The sequence below is a fragment of the Nycticebus coucang genome, chromosome 21 (genome assembly GCF_027406575.1).
Source record: "Nycticebus coucang isolate mNycCou1 chromosome 21, mNycCou1.pri, whole genome shotgun sequence".
NCBI lineage: Eukaryota > Metazoa > Chordata > Mammalia > Primates > Lorisidae > Nycticebus > Nycticebus coucang.
In genome coordinates this window covers 51,874,681-51,897,934 of record NC_069800.1, presented here as the reverse complement: position 1 = coordinate 51,897,934, position 23,254 = coordinate 51,874,681, and the positions used below count along the sequence as shown (strand labels likewise).

At 47.2% G+C, this 23,254-nt stretch overlaps 1 protein-coding gene and 1 long non-coding RNA gene across 3 annotated transcripts; one reads left to right on the top strand and one right to left on the bottom strand.

Moving 5' to 3' along the window:
- The first annotated feature begins 6,549 nt into the window (after positions 1–6,549).
- Positions 6,550–10,054, top strand: LOC128573318 (uncharacterized). The gene is made up of 2 exons (XR_008376436.1): positions 6,550–8,733; positions 8,856–10,054. It is a non-coding gene; the product is annotated as an uncharacterized LOC128573318 (long non-coding RNA).
- Positions 9,794–22,759, bottom strand: PIGT (phosphatidylinositol glycan anchor biosynthesis class T). Of its 2 annotated transcripts, none has more exons than XM_053573431.1 (12): positions 22,195–22,759; positions 21,891–22,028; positions 17,590–17,717; positions 17,215–17,315; positions 17,020–17,106; positions 16,107–16,194; positions 15,912–16,009; positions 15,654–15,819; positions 14,755–14,955; positions 11,649–11,814; positions 11,453–11,536; positions 9,794–10,459 (listed from the first exon to the last, which is right to left on the bottom strand). In XM_053573431.1, exons 1-12 carry the CDS (start codon positions 22,434–22,436, stop codon positions 10,207–10,209), a joined length of 1,752 nt encoding a protein of 583 aa, XP_053429406.1. In that variant the 5' UTR covers positions 22,437–22,759; the 3' UTR covers positions 9,794–10,206. The 2 variants fall into 2 exon arrangements, with proteins under 2 accessions (XP_053429406.1, XP_053429408.1); XM_053573433.1 differs by having other exon boundaries at positions 21,851–22,028; positions 22,195–22,735.
- Between the last annotated feature and the right edge of the window lie 495 nt (positions 22,760–23,254).

Below are 23,254 nucleotides of genomic sequence, written 5' to 3'. Positions count from 1 at the left end.
AGGTACCTACCACAACGCCCAGCTATTTTTTGGTTGTAGTTGTCATTGTTTGACAGGCCCGGGCCTGGATTCGAACCTGCCAGCTCTGGTGTATGTGGCTGGCACCCTAGCCTCTGCGCTACAAGCGCCAAGCCTTAAGATTTTTTTTAAAGCCTTACTCTGTGTGTGTGTGTTTTGTTTGTTTTTTGAGACAATCTCACTCTGTAGCCCTGGGTAGAGTGCTATGGCATCATCATAGCTCACAGAGAATAATATATTGACACTGATTGAAATAAGCAAAGGACTGGGCAGAACTGCCCACACTGAGCATGAGCAAGATGAAAGGAAAGTAACGATGCAGTGTACTACAGCTGGAGGAAGGGAAGAAGGGAAGGAGGAAGAAAGAGAAGGGAGAAAGCAAAAGAAGAGGGAGGAAGGAAGAGAGAGAAGGAAATGACATCAAAGAAAAAAAAACAGACAAAAGGAAAGAACTCAATTTAGAGGAAAATTTAACTCAAGAGGAAGTGGGTACATTTCCAGAAGTTTGAGCCTAAAAAATAAACAAAATCTTTAATAAAACAAGATATCAAAAATGAGTGTTAAAGGCTCGGTGCCTGTGGCTCAAGCAGCTAAGGCGCGTGCCACGTACACCTGAGCTGGCGGGTTCGAATCCAGCCCCGGCCCGCCAAACAACAATGACGGCTGCAACCAAAAAATAGCCAGGTGTTGTTGCAGGCGCCTGTAGTCCCAGCTACTTGGGAGGCGGAGGCAGGAGAATCACTTGAGCCCAGGAGTTGGAGGTTGCTGTGAACTGTGATGCTACAGCACTCTACCCAGGGGGACAGCTTGAGGCTCTGTCTCAAAAAAAAAGAGTGTTAAAGAAACAAATGAAAGATATAAGTAATACCACTAAAAGAGATGCAAATAAACTGAAAATATCAAGTTAAAAATGAGTCAGTTAAAAATCAAATTATCAGGCTCAGTTCTCATAGCTCAGATGGTTAGGGCACGGCCGTATACACCGAGGCTGGTGGGTTCAAGCTCATCCTAGGCCTGCCAAACAGCAATGACAACTACAACAAAAAAATAGCCCGGTGTTGTGGCCGGCACCTGTAGTCCCAACTACTTGGGAGGCTGAGGCAAGAGAATGGCTTAAGCCCAAGAATTTGACATTGCTGTGAGCTATGATGCCACTGCATTCTACTGAGGACGACATAGTGATTAGAAATTTTAATTCCCAATGTGGCTTGTCTCAAAAATAAAATAAAATATCAAATTATCACCCCAGAAGAAAGGTTGGAGAGAGAGCATATATATTCAGGGCAACTTGAGTTTATGCTTCTGGTTTGCAGTCCACAAATTTGGCCCCAAAAGATTCTTTTTATATTTTTTAAGACAAATCAATTCTTAAAATATTAGTTTATTATGTGTCATGTATCATATATTGACATTAATTTAAACATTAGACATGTATTAACTATCTTAATGAACACATTAATCCTATGAAGTAGTGTTGTGGAGAGGATTAACTCAGCAGGCCTAGGGTTGTTCAAACTCTGCACACTCCAAAGAAAAGTCTGTTTTCAAGACTTACCCTTGATCTGCTCCTAGGAACTGAGCTTGTAGACTCTTCTGGTTGAGGAGTGTTTTTGCATACCTGAGACCATTGGTATAGAATGGACCATTCTATACCAGTTTGTCCAGACAGTGTACACTAACAATGTGATTTATGATGAATGTCCCCTCTCCCTCTGGGGGTCAGTACGCCTATATGACTGAGCCTTACCAAAAAGCTGAGATACCTAGACCTGAGCAAGCTTTCCTGGTAGGTAACACTGGGTATGTGTTGTCGGGCATTGCTACTGGGTAAACAGAGCACGTTGCAATGCTGCACAAGTCCACTGGGAGGGGACACTTACAAGTTTGTGTTTCCTCCTGACTTCATCCCAGGCACATTTTCCCTTTGTTGATTTTATTCCGTATCCTTTAACTGTAAACTTAAGTATAACAACTTCTGAGTCCCGAGAACCCCTTTAAAAAACTGAGCCTGAAGCCAGGAATGGTGGCTCACACCTGTAATCCTAGCACTCTGGGAGGCTGAGGCTTAGGAGTTTGAGACCAGTCTGAGCAAGAGCAAATACCCCATCTCTAAAAATAGCTGGGTGTTGTGGTGGGCTGCTGTAGTCCCAGCTACTAGAGAGGCTGAGGCAAGAGGATCGTTTAATCCCCAAAATTTGAGGTTGCTGCAAGCTATGATGCCATGGTAATCTACCAAGGGCAAAAAAGTGAGACTCTGTCTAAAAAAAAAAAAAAAAAGAAAGAAATTGAGCCTAACTATGGCAATGTGGACTCCAAATATAGGCAATTTCCACTATTATTTCCAAATAGCAAATGTAGTACACAGAGATTAAATAACTTGTCCAACGTCATACAGATAGTGAATGGTAAAGCTATAATTCAAATTTGTCTGTCTCACTATCTACAAGTGAAGATAATCTGACTTAATTGATATCTCTTTTTTTTTTTTTTTTGTGGTTTTTGGCTGGGGCTGGGTTTGAACCCGCCACCTCCGGCATATGGGACCGGCGCCTTACTCCTTGAGCCACAGGCGCCACCCATAATTGATATCTCTTAAATAGAAGAGTCAACAATTGGAATGGAAAACTTATTCAAAAATATAATATAAGAAAATCTCCCTTTTAAGAAAAATACCACTCCATGTTCCAGTTTTAAAAAAAAAGTCATGGGCAGCGCCTGTGGCTCAGTGAGTAGGGTGCCGGCCCCATATGCCGAGGGTGGTGGGTTCAAACCCAGCCCCGGCCAAACTGCAACAACAAAAAAAATAGCCAGGTGTTGTGGCGGGCGCCTGTAGTCCCAGCTGCTCAGGAGGCTGAGGCAGGAGAATCGCCTAAGCCCAAGAGCTGGAGGTTGCTGTGAGCCGTGACGCCACAGCACTCTACCCGAGGGCGGTACAGTGAGACTCTGTCTCTACAAAAAAAAAAAAAGTCATGCAGAATGATACCAAAATATTCCTAAGTTACTGAATCTCAAGGATAAGCAAAAATATTTTTAGCCATTCATGTAGGAAAAAGCTATCGCTAAGGGAGCAAAACATTCAGTCTGTTTCATAACAAGATTCACTGACAGAATTCAGTGAAGCCAGGTCCACAACTGTTCTGGGGAAAAGAACATATAACCCAGGATTTTTTTTTTTTTGAGACAGAGTCTTACTTTGTCACCCTCAGTAGAGTGCCATAACGTCACAGCTCACAGCAACCTCCAACTCTTGGGCTTAAGTGATTCTCTTGCCTCAGCCTCCCAAGTAGCTGGGACTACAGGTGCCTACCACAATGTCCAGCTATTTTTTTGTTGCAGTTATCATTGTTGTTTGGCAGGCCTGGGCTGGGCTCGAACCCACCAGCCTCGGTGTATGTGGCTGGTGCCCTAACCACTTAAGCTACGTATGGGTACCGAGCCAACCCAGGATTTTTTTTTTTTTGTAGAGACAGAGTTTCACTTTATGGCCCTCAGTAGAGTGCCATGGCATCACACAGCTCACAGCAACCTCCAACTCCTGGGCTTAAGCGATTCTCTTGCCTCAGCCTCCCGAGTAGCTGGGACTACAGGCGCCCGCCACAACACCCGGCTATTTTTTTTTGTTGTTGTAATTCGGCTGGGGCCAGGTTTGAACCTGCCACCCTCGGTATATGGGGCCGGTGCCCTACCGACTGAGCCACAGGTGCCGCCCAACCCAGGATTTTTTATCTCATCAAATTGTCCTTCAAGTTTAAAGGCAATAGGCAAAAATTCAGGAAAAAAAACAATACCTGTGAATCCTTCATTTTTTTAGTTATTTCTGTTTATCTGATAAAATGTTTATGAGGTTACCCTGAAATTATTGATAACTAACTGCTTCAAGTGATGGAGCTTTATTGTCCAAGATAGTAGCCACTAGCCTCATGTGGCTACTGAGTGCATAATATATGGCTAATATGAATTGTGTTGTGCTGTGTTAAAAATATGCACTGTATTTCAAAGACTTAATACAAAGAAAAGTAAAATATCACACTAACTTTATATCACATGATGGTATGTTAAGATGATACTCTTTTGGCTATACTGTATTGAGTTCAATAAACTCAATATTACCTCAATAAAACTAAATATTATTAAATCGATATTACCTATTTCTTTTTTTTTTTTTTATTTTGGCCAGGGTTAGGTTTGAACCCACCACCTCTGGCATATGGGACTGGCGCCCTACTCCTTGAGCCACAGGCGCCGCCCTACCTATTTCTTTTTACTTTTTAAAATGTAGCTGCCAGGAAATTAAAAATCCTATTTGTGGCTTGCATTATATTTCTGCTGCAAAGCACCACGGTAGAATTTGGGGGAGAGATCGGGCTTCTTGTTTGTACTATTTAGTATAGCTTGATCTTTTAAAATAAGTATGATTATTCAGATAAAATAATACACTCATTATTCCAAAATTAAATAAATAAAACAGTGGACAAAGAGCTAATGTTTTCTCTCCCGGGATGTTGAGACAACTAGCTGGGAGACTCTGGATGGGAACCAATAATAATAGAATGAAGAATGGCTGATCCTTCTTAGAACCATTGTCTAGCCCACTTGTCTTATAGATAGGGAAACTGAGGCCCCAGAGCAGTGTTTTTCAACCTTTTTTTAACCTCTAGGCACACTTGAACCTATAGTCAAACTTCCATAGCACACTTAAATTATGTTGATCAAAAATAAATAAATAAAAGAATATGCTTGCTGTGCTTTGAACTTCTTTCAAAAATGATTAAGGCTCCTTAAAAGTTTTTGCAGCACACTGGTTGAAAATCACTGCCCCAGAGGGTTGCTTACCAGTATAAGATGTCATGGAGTCAAGTCTGCAGCAGATGAGGCTGAAGACTGGCATTCCAGACCAGGCAGGAGTACTGACCTAGAGAACTTGCTCAGTAGCTCCCCGGAGCCCCTCCAAGGTGAATGGTACCACCTCCAGACAAGGATCCCAGGTCATCTGGGACCACACTCCTTGCCCAGGGTTCTTCCTCTTCCTGCTGCCCAGAGGGAGAGCCCCCTTGCCTTCAGCTGCGGTTTAAGTTCCAGCCTCCCAGCCCTGGCCCAGAACTCTCAGCCATCCAGGCTCCCATCCCTGGCCCAGAACTCTCAGCCATCCAGCCTCCCAGCCCTGGCCCAGAACTCTCAGCCATCCAGCCTCCCAGCCCTGGCCCAGAACTCTCAACCACTGTCGCCATGGAGCCCAGCAGCTCCCTTGCCTTCTGCTTGGTGGGCAGCCGAGAAAAGCCTCAAGTGACCCAAGGTGTTAGGAAAGAGGACCCCAAGACCCACGGCCTATTGAGGGAGGCTAGCTCCGAGAGGCCACCTTGTCACTTCCACCTCAGGTGGAGCCCAAGGCCCAGATACGGAAAGGGGCTTGCCTTTGGTCACCATCCAGTCACAGGAAGATCTGGGGCCAGACCTTCCAGATGTCTATTTGACTTAAGTCTTCACCAAATTTTAATTTTTTTAACTATAAACACAATACATATTTTTAAGAAGACAAACAATACATAGATGTGTAAAGTTAAAAGGTGGGTCCCCCTCTTTTGAACAGCCCCGACAGTCCTACTCCTGAGAGGTATCCATTGTTAGAATGCTTACGAGAGAAAACAAATCTTACTTTAAAAATGAGACCAAGTTCCCAAACTTGGCTACACATCGGTGCTCTCTGGGGAGTCTGTGCGTCCCGTCCTCCAGGATTCTGACTTAATAGGTCTGGGGTGATGCCTGAGCATTAGGACTTTTCAAGTTTCCCAGGTGACTCTAATGTGCCACAAAGGTTGAGGATTGCTTCCGGAAAGCAGGTGCTGAGGGAAGGCTTCCAATTCTCTTCCTACAGGGGCCTCTTCCCTCTTCCAGGGTTAGGGTTCTGCCAGCAAGGCCAGGCTTGGATCCACTGAGGATTCAGAGCAGTGAGGGAAGCTCTCTTTAGCATCAACAAGGCGTGTGTTACACCCATGAAGGGACACACTGGGCTCCTGAGTGTCCAAGACTAACAACAGCTGAGAGGTGTATGGTCGTGTATGATTTTTATAAATCACTTTGTGTGATAACCAGATCCAGGAGTTAAAAACAAGTGATTCAGTAAAAGGTATCAAGTTTAAGACCCATTACCCACAGGTCTTAAAGATTTTCAACTAAGAAAATGCCATGAAGGCTACGTTGAACAATTTGATGAGAATATTTCAGATTGTATATGAAACCCGCACATTGTACCCCTTGATTGCACTAATGTACACAGCTATGATTTAACAATAAAAAATAAAAAATAAAAAAAGATTTTCAAAATGCAAATGTCTTTTTTCCTATTTATAAAGGTGATACTTGCTCTTTGTCATTCAAACAATACTAAAAATAATTTTTAGAAAATAAAAATCACCTGAAATTCTATCACTTCAGCAATAACTACTCTAAAGATACTGGGGAACAACTTTCACATCATTACTCTGCAGATTGATAAATATCTTTTAAATGAATAGGACCACACCGTATCTTTTTGTAATTTAATATTTTATTCAACAAGTCTGTGAACCATACTGATGTGTACAGATCAGTGCTTTTCTTTGTAACAACAGCAGAGCAGCCTGTCAATCTCCTGCTGTAGAACATTTCTATTTTTTCCACTTTTGATGTAATATCCTGATATTAAGTTACAAGAGCAGCAGGCTATAGGGCATGGGATGTGAAATTGATCTGGATTTAAACCCCAGGTCCCAACTTACAGGTTTTATAATTTTTGGAAAATTACCAAACCTCCCTGAGCCTCAGTTTCTTCATCCCTTATGAGCTATACATCCTTAAACTCTCAGGCTCCTCATCTATAAAATGCATGTCAGAATGGCAGCTACATCACGGGGTTGTTGTGAGGACAGAGGCTGCACACACAGCAGAGTGCTTAGCACAGTACCCGAACATAATAAGTACTCAACGAGTAGCAGGCCTCACTACCCCAGACTGCCCTGGCCTGCCAGCTCTCTTACGCTCCTAGGCACACACTGGGAGGGGTGTAACCCACTCCCCAGGTTTGTTACCAACAAACGTGCCTCGTGTTCTTTAATCTTCAGGGGCTCCCCAAGGGCTAGGTTCTCCCTTTGTTCCTATAATCCACAGGGTACCCACTGTGGTGTCCTGCCAGCCATCCAGTGAGTAATAGTGGGTTCTGCCCAGCAAACAGAATAGCAGTTAGTCACAAGCAACTGTCCCAGGGGTGGAGGGAAGACTCCAAAGGAGACCCTAGTTCTTCTGTTGATGACTCTGTTCTCCAAGCCCCTCATCTACCCACCTGCTGTTTCTTTTTCTGACAGCCCTCCTGGGATAGAAGTTCCCTTCCCCCGCACTCCCATCAGGACCTGGGACAGGCTTGTGTGTGAACAGCAAGCTCATCTCACAGTGCCCTGGGAGGCTGACTCACTGGGTCTTTGGCACCTCTGACCCTTCCGCAGGTGCCACTGCTCTTGGAAGTGGCCTTGGCCAGGGAAGCCCTAAACAAGCATGAAGGAATCGCCCTAGGCCTGAGTGCAGAAAAAAGGCAAGACCGTCTATCTGGCACAGATAGAATCTCAAGGTTCAGAACTTAATAGACGTTTGAGTGGCAGGTTTTGCTTGGCAGCCAAATTACCATGTGATATTTATACATTCCTTCACTCACTCATTCATCAGTTAGTGAACACAAACTACATGCCAGGCACTGTTCTAGACACTGCAGCTACAAAAGACAAGCTCCCTTGTGGAGTGTTTTAGTGAGGAGGAATAATTAATCAAAAGATAAGTAAGGTGTGTAGTACATTAGATGGTGGCAAGAGCTACAGAGATAAACAGAACGGAAAAGATGTGAGCTCACGGTCAGGATAGGGTGTGGCCAGGGAAGCCCTCATTCCTAACTTGATAGTAAGGAGGTGAAAAGGGGTGCGTCTGTACATCTATTTTGAAGGTAGGGTGTGCACAGGGTGTGGGACACGTTGATGGTGTGGGAGACTCAAGTCTGACTCAAAGGTTTGGGGCCTGGGCTCCTGGAAAGACATGAGTTGGCATTAACAGAGATGAGGTGAGGATGTTTGGAGTAGGGGTGGAGGACATCAGAAGCTCAGTTTTTGAGATGTTAAATTTGGGATGACTTTAGACATCCAGTGGGGATGGCAAGTAGGCAGCTGGGTGAAAACGAATCCAGAACTCAGGGGAGAGGTCTGGACTAGAGCTAAGCGGGTGTTGTCAGTGTGTGGATGACACGGCATTTCTAGGTACTGACATGGCTGGGCATACAAAAGACAGCCAGGACAAACTCCATGCTCTCTGACATGGTAGACACGCCACACTGTGCAGACTCACCTCATGCTACTGCACGCTACGCAGACCACTTAGCTTCAATATCCAAACTCAAGTAGTCTGTGCTTGTCCATGGTCCAGACTGGCCCACCACCTTTCCCTCCTACACACATGTACACGTGACCTGTGTATTCTGGGAGCTCTCGGGAAACCCTCAGAGGTGACCTAAACCACCCACCTGCACTGGCTGGCCAGACACCACCTGCACCACTACTAGTGTCTGCTGCGTTCCCACATGTGGCACTTCTGGGGTGCCCCTTGCCCTCAGGCCTGCCCTGAAGCCCAGATCCCAAGCCAGAATAGCCCACACCCATTCGCAGGGTACCGTTTGCTGACTAAACACTCACAACCTGTCCTGAGGTCCGGTCTAAAGAATTTTTTTTTTTTTTTTTTTTTAATTTGGCCAGGGCTGGGTTTGAACCCGCCACCTCCGGCATGTGGGACCGGCGCCCTACCCGCTGAGCCACAGGCGCCGCCCTGAGGTCCGGTCTAGAAAGTGAACCCCAGTGCCTGCAGGAAGCACAGCCCAGTAGAAGGGAAAGGTCAAGGGGAGGGGACAGGAGCATGCAGACGGAAGTCCAGGGAGCGGAGGAGAGGCACCTGCAGCAGCCTGGCAGACCGGGGGACACTTCCTGGAGGAAGCAACTTCTCATCAGGTTTTGTAAGTAAGAGCAAACCAGGCAGTTGAAGGGTGTGTGTAGTTAGTGGAACAGGGCATTTTAGGCTAAACTGCTAGAGCGGGAGAACTGAATGGGGTGGGGCTGGGGGGTAATGCAAAGAATGTACCCAGCTGATGCCAAGTTGCTAGAGGAAAAGACAGAAAATGAGGGCAGCAGGAGACAATGGCCTCGGGAATGCAGGGTTACATCACAAGCAGGGTGGGTAGCCAGGGGCAGGCTTCAAAGCCCGCGGGTGGTCTAAGGACCACCCCCAACACAACACCCGAACCTGAAGAGCCTGCCTAACACGGGAAAGCTGGGCCACATCCAGACCAGCAGAATTAGGATATAGACCCCAAGCATCTGTGTCATTTTCATAAGCACTGCCACCCCTCTTCTGATAAACACTACATTAAACAACCACTAACCAAAGCTCTCCTGACCTTCCACTCTACCCTTAGTGATGTGAAGCGGTTCTCAAAGACCCCGAAAGGCAGGATGATTCATTTTCAGTTATGGATTTTGCTTGCAGAAGATACTCCCTGCCAAACCGAGGGAGTTCTGGGAATTACAGTCAGATGAGGATGAGGAGGAGGGTGGAGCAGAGAGAAGAAAGAATTTCTGGCGGTGGGGAGAGAGGAGGGGAGTTGAGGGGGATCATGTTAAGTTGGGAGGCAGGGTGGGAGGTCCCATTCAGGTACCCAGCAAATAGGCCCTAGTCCTCCACTCTTCCCAGGCCTCAAGGACAGGGGACAAAGAACTAAGAAAGCAGCTGGTTTTTATTCCACAAGTAAATTCCACCGGCCACACAGTGACACAGACGCTTCGTCACACCCTGGTACCTAGGCTGGAGCAGCACAGTAACACTTCCTGCAATGATGGAAATGCTTTTCTGCACTGTCCTAGACAGCAGCCACTGACTCTTGGTTATTGAACACTTGAACTGTGGCCACTATACCCAAAGAAATGAATTTCTAGTTAAAATTCACTTAAATTTGAATGCCACATTAAGCTTGTGGCTATTGTACTGGACAGCGTGGCTCTAGGTCCTGGAGTAGTCCAAAGGCAGTCTGGTTCAAAAGCCAACTCTGGGGACAGTGAGTGGCAGAAAGAGTCCTTGGGGTCACCTCCATGCCTCCCAGAGAGAAACAGCAGCTGCTGAGAAGGACGAGCCTCAGAGTGGGGGGACACCTCGGACACGCCGGATGAGATTGGCCAGCCGCTTGGCCAGGCCACCCGTGCTGGGCTCCTCTATGTGGAAAGTCCGGGTGAGGAGATTGTAGAAGGAGCCGTAGCACACGGCCACCACGGTGCACGTGAGGCAGATCACATTGTAGGGCATGCTGAAGTCCGGTGTGGGCAGATTCACCAGCAGGGGCTCTGTGTAGAGTCGCACGAAGTAGCTAGAGCCATCAGAGACTGGGAACCTGGGGTCAGGGAAGGAGTGGTGACACAGTGCTCCTCCCCATCTCACCCTGTCCCCACTCCCAGGCTGCACCGGGCCACTGTTACATAGTAAGGGTTTCCAATGTTCTCCTAGTCTCAGAACCTTTCAACAGAAGGCATCTTACATGAGCAAGCTCAATGCATAGGCCTGACGAGTGGGTAGAAGTGAAGGAAGGGGGCCTGGTCTTTGCTTGGCTGCCCCTTCTTAGCCCAGTCTCAGCCTCAATGTCACCTCCTCCAAGAAGCCTTCCTGATAACTCACTACATTACTCCCTACCCTACTCTAGACCATCACCCTGTTACTCTCTAGAACAGAAATCTCCCCTGTAGCTGTAAGTACAAGGAGGATGGGGTGAGTCTGTTGTGTTTACTCTCATATTCTTGGTGCTCTCTGAAATACCTGGTCTTGCTAAGTGCTCAATTAAATATTTAAGAGTGCTGGGTACAGTGGCTCATGCCTGTATCCCAGCACTTGGGAGGCTGAGGTGGGTGAATTGCCTTAGCTCACCAGTTCAAGACCAGCCTGAGCCAGAGTGAGACCCCATCTCTAAAAAATAGCCAGGCATTGTGGCGGGTGCCTACAGTCCCAGCTACTTGGGACGCTGAGGTAAGAGAATTGCTTAAGCTCAAGAGTTTGAGGTTGCTGTGAGCTGTGACGCCACAGCACTCTACCAAGGGTGACGAAGTAAGATTATCATAAATAAATAAATAAATAAATATTTAAAAGTATCACTAACTAAATGTAGGCTATAACTACTGCTATTCTCACCTATTTATTTTTCTAGAAACACTTTAAAGTCATTTTATAAAGTCTTTATAAGTATCATAGATCACTAAGATTTTCAACAGTAATGAGTGAAACCTACACATGGCTTTGGAAGAGGTAACATCTACCCCAGCCCACCCCACAGGAGCCCATCATCTGTGTTAAGGCCACTGAGGATGAACTCTCGGGAGGGTATGGTTACACTCACAGGGTGTTGAAGAGGGGACTCTCTTCCCAGTTCACTGGTTTGGCTGCTACTACGCTGGGCACAAGGGCACTGAGGACAGATGAGCTGCAGAGAAGCAGACATATGGCCTGTGTTCCTAAATGCCTCCTCCACCAAGGGGTGAGTGGCAGCAAGGGTGGGTCAGGAGGGTGGGGGCACCTGTGGGAGTAGAGCCCACCTGACATAGAAGCCGTGGTTGGGGTCCGGGGTGTACTCGGTCCACTTGAGCAGCGCCCGCTCAAACTGGATGGAGACCTTGGTGACTGAGTTGGCTGGCAGCTGAATCAGCATCTCCAGAAGGTGGGGCTGGAGCCGGTCCTGGGCAGGCTGGTAGTGGATATAACCTGGAGACAGGCAAGGGCAACTCATACCTCTTTCCTAGGTCAGATAACCTACTTCTCCTATTCCTACCACTTGCCTTGGGACCTCAGTCTGGGTGCCTAGATAGTGGGCTCCGATCATGGAAGCCAGGTAGGCGAAGGAAGGAAATAGGGTCTCAGGAAAGGGACCCAATTGCCAGGGCAATGATCCCAGGACATTGTCCAGAGAGGCTGGCAAGAGTGCTACAGACCACTGATCAATCTTTACTAAAACTGGGGCATCAGACACCAAGTGCCTGATGTGATGCCAGAGGAGGTTCATAGAGCCACCTGGGAATTTTTCTTGATGAAAATATGGGGCATGAATCTAATAAAGTTTCTAAATCTAACCACCAATTTACAAGAAATATAGGAGACAAAGGAACATGTTAAAAACTAGCACAAGGACAAATACAGAATGTAGAACATTCTATATAACAAATGGCACAGTTTTTCCAATAAATAGCTTTTATAAAATGGGAACTATTATAATAGATAAAAAGAGAGGGAGAATATGGGACTAAGGGACGCTGTACTTTTTGCTCAATATTCCTGTCAACCTAAAACTGATCTAAAAAACAAATCTATTAATTTTTTTTTTTTTTTTTGCAGTTTTTGGTCCAGGCCAAATTTGAACCCGCCACCTCTGGTATATGGGGCCGGTACCCTACTCCTTTGAGCCACAGGCTCCACCTCAAATCTATTAATTTTTTAAAAGCAACTTAAGATACATACCAAGCAAATGCAATGTGAAGACCTTGTTTAGATCTCAATTCAAACAAACCAACTGTAAAAAGTCATTTTTTGGACCATGCTCAGATAATGATATGGTTAATATTTTTTCTTTTTTTTTGAGACAGTCTCCCTTTTCTTTTTTTTTTGAGACAGAGCCTCAAGCTGTCACCCTGGGTAGAGTGCCGTGGCATCACAGCTCACAGCAACCTCCAACTCCTGGGCTCAAGCGATTCTCTTGCCTTTGCCTCCCAAGTAAGCTGGGACTACAGGCGCCTGCCACAACACCCAGCTGTTTTTTGGTTGCAGCCGTCATTGTTGTTTAGCAGGCCCGGGCTGGATTCGAACCCGCCAGCTCACATGCATGTGGCTGGCGCCTTAGCCGCTTGAGCCATAGGCACCGAGCCGAGACAGAGTCTCCCTTTGTCGTCCTTGATAGAGTGCTGTGGCATCATAGTTCACAGCAACCTCAAACTCTTGGGCTCAAGCAATTCTCTTGCCTCAGTTTTTCATTTCTAGTAGAGATGGGGTCTTGCTCTTTCTCAGGCTGGTCTTGAACTCCTGAGCTCAAGCAATCTACCTGCTTCTGCCTCCCAGAGTGCTAGGATTATAGGCGTGAACCAACATGCCTGGCCCATTAATATTTTTTTAAAGTTCTTTTTCTATTAGACATATATACTATATTTAAAGGTAAATTGATATACTAGCCAAGATTTTCTTTAAGAAACTCCAGCAGAGAAATAAGCCAACAAAGAAAAAAAGAGAAAAAAAAGAAAGAGAGATGGGTAAAAATGACCCCAGAGGTAGAGACCTGAAGCTGCAGAATGGAGTTGATTATACTGTATTCTATTTGGGGTTATGTCTGAATTTTCCAAAGTAAAAGGTAAAAAACAAAATTAGACAGAAAAGCCTACAGAACATAGGTAAGATGTTTGAAATAGAGATGTTGAAGGTGGTACAAATAACGGGGCTGAAATAAAACTATTAACCATGGGCTTGAAAAATGGGAATGGGAGGCTGAGGCGGGAGGATTGCTTCAGCTCAGGAGTTCGAGGCTTGTCTGAGCGAGAGTAAGACCCCGACTCATGAAAAAAATGGAAAAACCCAGCCGGGCGCCGCGGCGAGCGTCTGTAATCCCAGCGGCTTCGGAGGCTGAGGCAGCAGGGTGCCCACAGCCCGAGTCTGAGGTTGCAGTGAGCTACGACGCCATTGCCCTCTGCTCAGGGCATAGGGTAGAACTGTGTCTCGACAAAAAAAAAAAAAAAAAAAAAAAAAAAAAAAAGAAAAATGGGAAACAATAGAGCTATTTAAAGAAGAATTTGAAGTTTGGTTTTTTGGAATGTTATATAATAACTTCCTAAGAAGTCTTTTTCTTTATTATAAGTCTACACCAAAGAAAAACAAGTGTTTTAGGGTTATGCTAGTTAGAAAGTACTCAGTAAATATTAATTTCCTGTAGAAAAATAATGGAAAATAGAAACAAAATTTAGAAACTGCATGTCTTTACTCTTTTCAAGGAAGCAAAACAAAAAAGTCCATCTATCCCAGCTCTGCTATCTTATCAGCTTCTAAAACCCCAAATCACCAACCTTTTCTCTACCTTAAAGTTCTGTATCTGTAGCTCAAACAGCTAAGGCCCCAGCCACACACACCAGAGCTGGTGGGTTCAAATCTAGCCCAGACCTGCCAAACAACGACAACTACAACCAAAAAATAGCCAGGCATTGTGGTGGGCACCTGTAGTCTCAGCTACTTGGGAGGCCGAGGCAAGAGAATCGCTTAAGCCCAAGAGTTGGAGGTTGCTGTGAGCTGTGACGCCACGGCACTCTACCCAGAGTGACAGCTTGAGGCTCTGTCTCAAAAAAAAAAAGTTCTGAGTCTTCACAAAACACAAGGAAGTGCCCAAACTCCAGAAAGAAGGAAAAAGTAAATGAAAAGATCAGAAAGCTACCGCCTCTGTATAGTACTATTAAGAAACACCAGTATCACGTATTTTAGTGATTTTTCGTTTTATAACTTCTCAATCTAGCACAGTGAGGCTTTTCATCCCATTTTTCTAACTATTCATCTTTATGCCTGTGTAGTTTTTCAGAGGTACTCAGGAATTATCCTAAAAAGTGAAGAGTTTGGGGGACCTGGGGAGAGAATGAGCTGCGTAGGCTGGGGGGCCTGGTTCTGGACTCAGCTCCTCACTTGGTTTGTTCTCCTTGCCCTTGGAGGTGATGGTGAGGGTGTGCACATACAGCCGCAGGTACCAGGGCACAGTGTCAAGCAGCAGCACAGGGAAGGCCCGGTAAGGGTGGGTGTTGTACAGCAGCGTGCTCAGCTCCCCCTTCTGCAGGCCGTAGCCGCTCACGTAGCGCTGGGCATGCAGGAAGGGCACCGGAGGGGCCTCTGTGTAGAGAAAAGTCATCTGTTAACTGCTGCGAAAGGAAAGGATTTAAAAGCCAACTTTTCAGCGCTATCTTCAGAGTGCCAAGCCAGTGAGCAGATGGGGAAAAGTCCTGCCATTTGTTAGAACTGGGCAACGTGGCCTCTGGAATCATCCATCTTTCCAGCCTACAAATGACAATAGGATTACTGTTGCTTACCATGCCCTCTCCCAACTCAAACCAGGCGCTCTCAGAATATCCTGCCCTTCCCCTTGTTAACACCGAACACAATTATAATTAGTTCATTAACTGATAGCTGCCTCAACTAGTAGACATGACATTTCTTGAATGCAGTGTCCTCTGTCTCATTCACCATTCTATGCCTGGCACATGATTTTATACCAATTCAAAAATATTTGACTGATAAAGTGAATGCATGAACAAATTCCATTTCTTACATTAATTATCTCATCCAGAGATATCACTGTCCTGGTTTTGCAGATGTGGATAATAGGCTCAGAGGGGTTAGGAATCTACCCGAAGTCATCTAGAGCTTGGCAGAGGTGGGGTCAGAACAAGGAGCACATGACTCCGGAGACCTGGCTCTGAACACAACCTGACGATCATACAGCTAAGACATAGGATTATGAGTCTTCTCCCAAGGGCAGAAATCTCAGCAGCTTGTTGTGACTCTGGCAGCCCATGCTCCCACCCACTCACCATTCTCTGGAGGTTTCTTCCACTTGAGCTGGAGGTTGAGGTTGCGGGAATTGTTAAGCATAGCTGTGTCAAGCAAGTCATAGACAGCATAAGTCCTCTGAGTACCCAGGATGACATCCTGGTATGTAGCAGTTGGAGGCGGGTTCACTTCCAATGTCTCATTGTCCTGGGGACACAGGCCAGGGCTGAGAAGCAAGCAGAGGAACAGGCTGGCCTTGGGGACGAGGGGGGTAGTTGTGTGGCTGGACACTTTGGTACCTGGCTATAGCTGGTGATGTCCACATAGACGCGGCTCTCTGACGCCAGGGGACAGGGCTCTGTGAGGGTTCGCGAAAACATCCGGAAGAGGGACCAGTCTGAAGAGGAAAGAGCAGGGGCTGGGACTAGGTCTGGTTTGCATAGACAGGGAAGGGGTGGGGTAGGTGGATATGATGGGTTGCCAAGGCAGCTTACCTTTCTTCCCCTGCCCTGTGATGAAGGCATCAAACACAACTGAAAGGGTCTGCCTCAGTTCCCAGGAGATGCTGGTACAGCGTGCATTCTGTCACAAGGCAGATGGCAGTGTGAGGAGCATCCCTCTCACCCAACCACACAGCCTCAAGGACTCCTCCCTGGATGCAATCCCTCACCTACGGATCCCCACTCCCATCAAATTCCTACCACTTATTACTGAGCACTTGAGCCTGCGTCATGCTCTGTGCCAAAAGCTTTATGTACATCAGCTTGATAAATCATCACAACAACCTGAGGAGCTGACTCTACTAATTATTCTCAAGTGACAGATGAGGAAACCAGGCTCAGGGAGAGAAAATGATTCACTCAAGGGCATGCCAGCTGGCAAGTGATGGAGCCAGCAGTTGCGCCTGCACAGCTATCGTTCTTAACCCCTCGGCTCCATGACAAAGATTCATTGAGTCCTGGGCGGCGCCTGTGGCTCAGTCGGTAGGGCGCCTGGCCCCATATACCGAGGGTGGTGGGTTCAAACCCAGCCCCGGCCAAACTGCAACCAAAAAATAGCCGGGCGCTGTGGCGGGCACCTGTAGTCCCAGCTGCTCAGGAGGCTGAGGCAAGAGAATCGCTTCAGCCCAGGAATTGGAGGTTGCTGTGAGCTGTGTGAGGCCACGGCACTCTACCGAGGGCCATAAAGTGAGACTCTGTCTCTACAAAAAAAAAAAAAAAAAAAAAGATTCATTGAGTCCTTGCCAGGCAGCCACTCAGTCTCCTTTGGTGCTTGGCCAATGCCCTGAATAATCATCATCACACCTACCACCTACTATTCCCTCAGCCGGGCCAGACGCTGGGCTACATGCCTACACCTTCACTCTGAGCCCCCAGTTTGTAGCTGCCCCTACTCTCCATGACTTACTCTGCAAACAGGGCGGATGTGCACTGCCTGAGAATGGTAGCTGGTGTGAAACAAGCGATCCGCCTTCAGCAGCACCGAGAGGCCTGCCTGGAGGAGAGGGGGAGAGAGGAAAGGTCAGCGACCTACACCGAGCACCCGGCGCAGGGCACACGGTCTCTGTAAATGCACCCTGGCTGCCAGGCTACATGGCCTCACCTTGGAACTACAGGGCAAGAGCTTCTTCCAGGGGGTGAGGTTCTCGGTGCACACGACCTCCCTCGGGAGCACAGCATAGCGCAGGAAGTAGTGATCAGTGTCTGGGAGAGACAGAAGTCTGTGTAGGGTGGACCTTAGGGCCCCACCCTTCAGAACCCATACTCCAGAGACAGGGATGACCCACATCGCTCCCTAGCAGCACTGCCCAGACAGTCCTGTAGGGCTGGGCTCCTCCTGCCCATGGGAGAAGGCAGTGCAGAGACAGCACAGTCTTGGGAAGCCTTCTTTTGGGACCTGCACACCCAGGGGACTTAGGATCTAGCCCAGGCTGAGGAGGAAAAACGCCGAGGGAAAAGGAGACAAGGGGGATCTCACCATTGGTCAGCCCCAGGGGTTTGAAGGAAGCAGTAGGCGTGACAGTGTTGGTGGAATCGATGAAGTTGAGAGAGGCGCAGAAGATGCCTGAGAGGACGTTACTGAGCTCCCTCCAAGATTTATCCACACTGGATGGAGACACAAACCCACTCACTGTCCTGAGGCTGTCTCTCTTTCCTCCCTCAAAGCCCGCAGCGGGCTGCCAATTGATGCCTGGAACATCACTGCCCTCACTCAGCCCACTTCATGGGTCTCACCCTACTCAGCCCCTTCTTCCTCACTGTCTTCTGGACATCCCTCATCCCCATCGGTCTTCTTGGCTCAAGTGGTTCTTTCTGCCAGGGAAAGCTCTGCTCGCTCCTCTCTTTCCATCTTCAAGGTCCAGCTCCAGTCCTTGTCTTACTTCCTGTAAGCCTTTCCTGCCCTCCTGAGCACAGCCTCCTCTGTGCCAAGGCAGTTCTGACCATCCAAGTCACTCACTGGGTCTGTTCTGGGACATTGCTATGTGGTGGGAGCATCTCATCCTGAGTATGTTTTCCCCCTAAATAGGCTGTGAGGACAAGGACTAATCTTGGTCATTTAAGTATTTCCCGCAACACACGGAAAGTGCTCTATACCTTGGGACCTGGGATGAGCTCATTCATCTTCCCTGAGTTGTTGAGCTGGGCAAAGCAATACACACTGCCCCATGAATACCCTGGATGAAGGTAAGTCCTAATTCTACCCTCAAGGTAAGAAGTCTTACAATGAAAAAAGTTCACTGAAAAAGAGAAAAACAACCATTCTAGGATTCTAGGACTCTACAAAAAATATCAAATTACATTAGGTCTTCATTTTTCTCAGAGAAATATCAAAAAAGCTGGGCATGGTGCTCATACCTATAATCCTAGCACCTCCTAGGCCGAGGCAGGAGGATCTCTTGAGCTCAGTAGTTTGAGACCACTGTGAGCCCTGAGCAAGAGTGAGACCCCATCTCTACTAAAAATGGAAAAATTAGCCAGGCACTGTGGCAGGTGCATGTAGTCCCAGCTACTCAGGAGGCTGAGGCAGAGGGATCTCTTAAGCCCAGGAGTTTGAGGTTGCTGTGAGCTAGGCTGACAGCATGGCATTCTATCCTAGGTGACAGAGCAAGCCTGTCTTTAAAAAAAAAGAAAAGTTAAGCCAGGTGAGATGGCTCACGCCTGTAATCCCAGCACTCTGGGAGGCCAAGGCAGGCAGATTGCTTGAGCTCATGAATTCGAGATCAGCCTGAGCTAGAGCAACGAGACCTTGTCTCTAAAAATAGCCAAGCATCATGGTGGGCACCTGTAGTCCCAGCTACTCAGGAGGCTGAGGCAAGAGAATCGCTTGAGCCCAAGAGTCTGAGGTTGATGTGAGCTGTGACACCACAGTACTCTACAGAGGGTGACATAGTGAGACTCTGTCTTAAAAAAAAAAAAAATGGCCAGGCATGGTATAGCTCATGCCTGTGGTCCTAGTGCTGTGGGAGGCCAAGGCAGGTGGATTGCCTGAGCTCAGAGGTTCCAGGTGGATTGCCTGAGCTCAGAGGTTCGAGACCAGCATGAGCCAAAGTGAGCCAGAGTGAGACCCCGTCTCTACAGGGGAAAAAAAAAAAGGCGGACAACTGTAATCCCAGCTACTTGGGAGGCAAAGGGCAAGAGAATCGCTAAAGGAAGAAAGGAAAAAAAAAAAATTTAAAGCAAAATTAAAAAAAAAAAAAAGAAGTATCAACGGAGATTTGCTCTCAATATTAATAATGAAAAGCATAAAACCTAATAAGCACTAGAGACATTACACTATACACTATAGGCAATTACAGGCTAAGCAGAGCAGATAGACCAAAAGGCATGAGAGCTAGAGTTCATGCATGAAAAGAAGCCCTAACAAGTTGGAGAGTCACTGATTGCGCCTCATTTGATATCACGTTAGAGTTGTCCTGGGGTTTTTAATAATTCCCTGTTCACTGGGCGCGGTGGCTCACGCCTGTAATCCCAGCACTGTGGGAGGCTGGGGAGGGAGAATTGCTTGAGCTCAGGAGTTCGAGACTCGCCTGAGCGACAGTGAGACCCCGACTCATGAAAAAAATGGAAAAACCCAGCCGGGCGCCACTGCGAGCTCCTGTAATCCCAGCGGCTTCTGGAGGCTGAGGCAGCGGGGTGCCCGCAGCCCGAGTCTGAGGTTGCTGGTGAGCTACCACGCCCACTGCACTCTGCTCAGGGGCATAGGGTGGGACCCTGTCTCAACAACAACAACAAAAAAGTAAAGAAATAAAAAATAAGCAACGAAATAAAATTTAAAAAGCCAAAAATAAAATAAAATAAAAAAATAATAATTCTCTGTTCAGAGCTTTTTCAGTTGCTCCAATCCTTAAGCCTCAAAAAAAAAAAAACTGCAAACATGAAACCTGAAAGCTCTACCCAAACCATCACATTTAAAAATCTTTAAAATTACTTGCTGACATTTACATTTGCCAATATTCACATTAAATTCCAGATTTCTGGTATCTCTGGAAAAAGGAGAGTGTGACCACACTTTAAGTCTCTATTCCCAGATGGCAGCAATCACTGGAGTGTGTGGCAGCTGTCCTCTATATTGTCACACGTTCTCTAGCCTGACACAATTCCTACCACTCTCTATTATTGCTCAAAAATTTGTTGTCAGTTTGCACTACTGATTTCCTGTAGGGGACTTAAGTGGAAAACAAGATATACAAGGGCTGTCTGGAAAATAACCAGCCAAGTATGTCTCTATTTTTCATATTACATGGCTGGATACTTTCTTAACAGAGCTGGTGTTTCTTGTTCCTGTGCCTCTATTGGTGTTTTTCGACCTTTACTCATTGATGTTACCAGTATGGGCCATGCAGACATAAGTTTGCAACCTCTACATAGTCTGCACAGAAAGGTTCTACTCTTTCACAGCACCCACTGGGAAATGAGTTTTTCTTTCCATGCCCTATCCCTTGAGGACAATATGGGAAACAGGTTTTTGTAGTACAAGCACAGTAATTATACTTGCTCCGCTCCCAAACGAAAGCAATTCCTTTAATACAGAGATCTAGTATTTTGTAGGCCAATTGTAGCCCACAGATCTATTTTGGTTGACCTCTGTGGTATTTATTATTATTTATTAAAAATACAAATGAATATCTTTTTTTTTTCTTGAGACAGAGTCTCATTTTGTCACCCTAGATTGAGCGCTGTGGAATCATAGTTCACAGCAACCTCAAACTCTTGGGCTCACGTGATCCCCTTGCCTCAGCCTCCCAAGTAGGTGGGACTACAGGCTCCTGCCACAACGCCCAGCTATTTTTTTAGAGATGAGGTCTCGCTCTGGCTCCAGCTGGTCTTGAATTCGTGAGCTCAGGCAATCCACCCTCCTGGGCCTCCCAGAGTGCTAGGATTACAGGCATGAGCCACCGCGCCCCGTTCAAATGAATGTTTTTTTTTTTTGTAGAGACAGAGTCTCACTGTACCGCCCTCAGTAGAGTGCTGTGGAGTCACATGGCTCACAGCAGCCTCTAACTCTTGGGCTTACGCGATTCTCTTGCCTCAGTCTCCCGAGTAGCTGGGACTACAGGCGCCTGTCACAACGCCCGGCTATTTTTTTCTTTCTTTTTTTTTTTTGTTGCCGTTTGGCCGGGGCTGGGTTTGAACCCGCCACTCTCGGCATATGGGGCCGGCGCCCTACTCACTGAGCCACAGGCGCCAAGTTATCCAGTTTGGGCGGCGCCTGTGGCTCAGTGCGCAGGGTGCTGGCCCCATATACCGAGGGTGGCGGGTTCAAGCCCAGCCCCGGCCAAACTGCAACAAAAAAATAGCCGGGCGTTGTGGCGGGGCGCCTGTAGTCCCAGCTATTCGGGAGACTGAGGCAGGAGAATTGCCTAAGCCCAGGAGTTGGAGGTTGCTGTGAGCTGTGTGACGCCACGGCACTCTACCAAGGGCAATAAAGTGAAACTCTGTCTCTACAAAAAAAAAAAAAAAGTTATCCAGTTTGCTAGTTGTCTACTGCCTTACATCCAAATAAGCGTCTATTGTCTGTTATCCACCTCTGTAGATGTGCTGCCTCGAGACTGAAAGGATTAGGGGCAGGTAGTTTATTAGGTAATAAAAAGAATGCCATTGAATGGTAACATCCTGTCTTACTTACAATGCTCTACCCCCATGGAAACTGTTGTGCCCAGGGCAGTGGCAGGATGACTACACCTTCCCCTGACATACTCCCTCCATAGTCTGGAACAGGACCCAAGGTGGGCACTCACTCAGTGACAGTGTCTTGGAACCAGACCCAGAGCTCTGCACCTGATGGGGCCTGCAGGAAGGGTGGCCCCCAGTATCGAGTCCTCCAAAATCCTTGCGTGAATGACAGGTGCAGCTCCCGTAGAGAATACTTGGAGATCAACTGTCCCAGGGCTTTGGGGAAGAGCCTGTAATGAGACACTGGGGAAGAGGGCGCAGGTGAATGATAATCCCTACCTTAATCTGGACCCACACCCAAGGTCCAGAACTCCACCCAGAGATCAGGCCCCGCCCCCAAGGCTTGCCTCCACCCTACCCCCAGCAGGTGCCATATAAATCTTTCTGCCGTCACATCTTGCCCTCTCACCTCCTTCTCGCTGCAGTTCCGAATCCCATCGTGTGCGGAACTGGAATGTAGCGGCTACGTCCCCGGAAGGCAGCGGGGTGATGACAAGCTCCTCTCGCAGGCTGTCGCGTGGGGGTTCTGCAAAGGCTAGTCTCCCAGGTCCCAGGAACAGCAACACTACCAGAGTGAGCGGCATGGCCGCCGCCATGCCTGCGGCTGCTTCCGCACCCCCGCTTGCGCACGCCCACAGGAGAGGCCGCCATCCAATAGGAAGGGCGTATGAGAAGTGACTTCCGATGCCGTTCCGGAAACTTGGGTGCTGGTACCAATGCGACTGCTGGCCCTGGCCGCTGATGTTCCGCAGGGCTGGTGGTGTAGGTCGACACTGAAAGGACACTAAGAGGAGTGGGCGTCTGGCAGGTCGAGAGGCTGCCTTTAAGGCTTACCCAGTTCAAGGTGATTCACCCACCAGAAAGTGCTTAATAATAAGGAGCGCTGCCACTACCGTTTGGCCCACTGCGGAAACAAGGGACTGAAGGTGTTAACTTTTGCTAAGTCACACAGCGGGGCTTGTCCTCCCTTTAGCTTCTGGTGTCTCCATTTGCGTGGTCCCAAGCCTACTCAGTTCCTCGGAATGGGAGAGCTTTCCTGCAACACCTGCCCCCAAATAAGTGGCTCATTATTAAAATTTTCAAACATGCATTAAAATCGAAAGAATGAACACCTGTTACAATGACCACCTGCTTCCCAATCACCTAGATTCTACCGTTATCATTTTACTACTTAAGCTTATCACATTATCTCTCTATACACCCCTCAATCCATCCTATGTTTTGATGCATTTGAAAGTAAATTGCGGACGTCATTAGTATACGTTCTTCTAAATAGTTCAGCATGTATATCATGAACTAGAGTTCAATATGTGTTTACATTTTTATGTAAAATTCACAGTGAAATGTGCAAATCTGAAATGCACATTTACTAAGTTTTGACAAATGTAAGCAACCTGTGTGACCCCGACCCCTCCCATGATACAGAACATTCTTAAAACCCCAGAAAGTTGGTTCTTAACTCTTCCCAG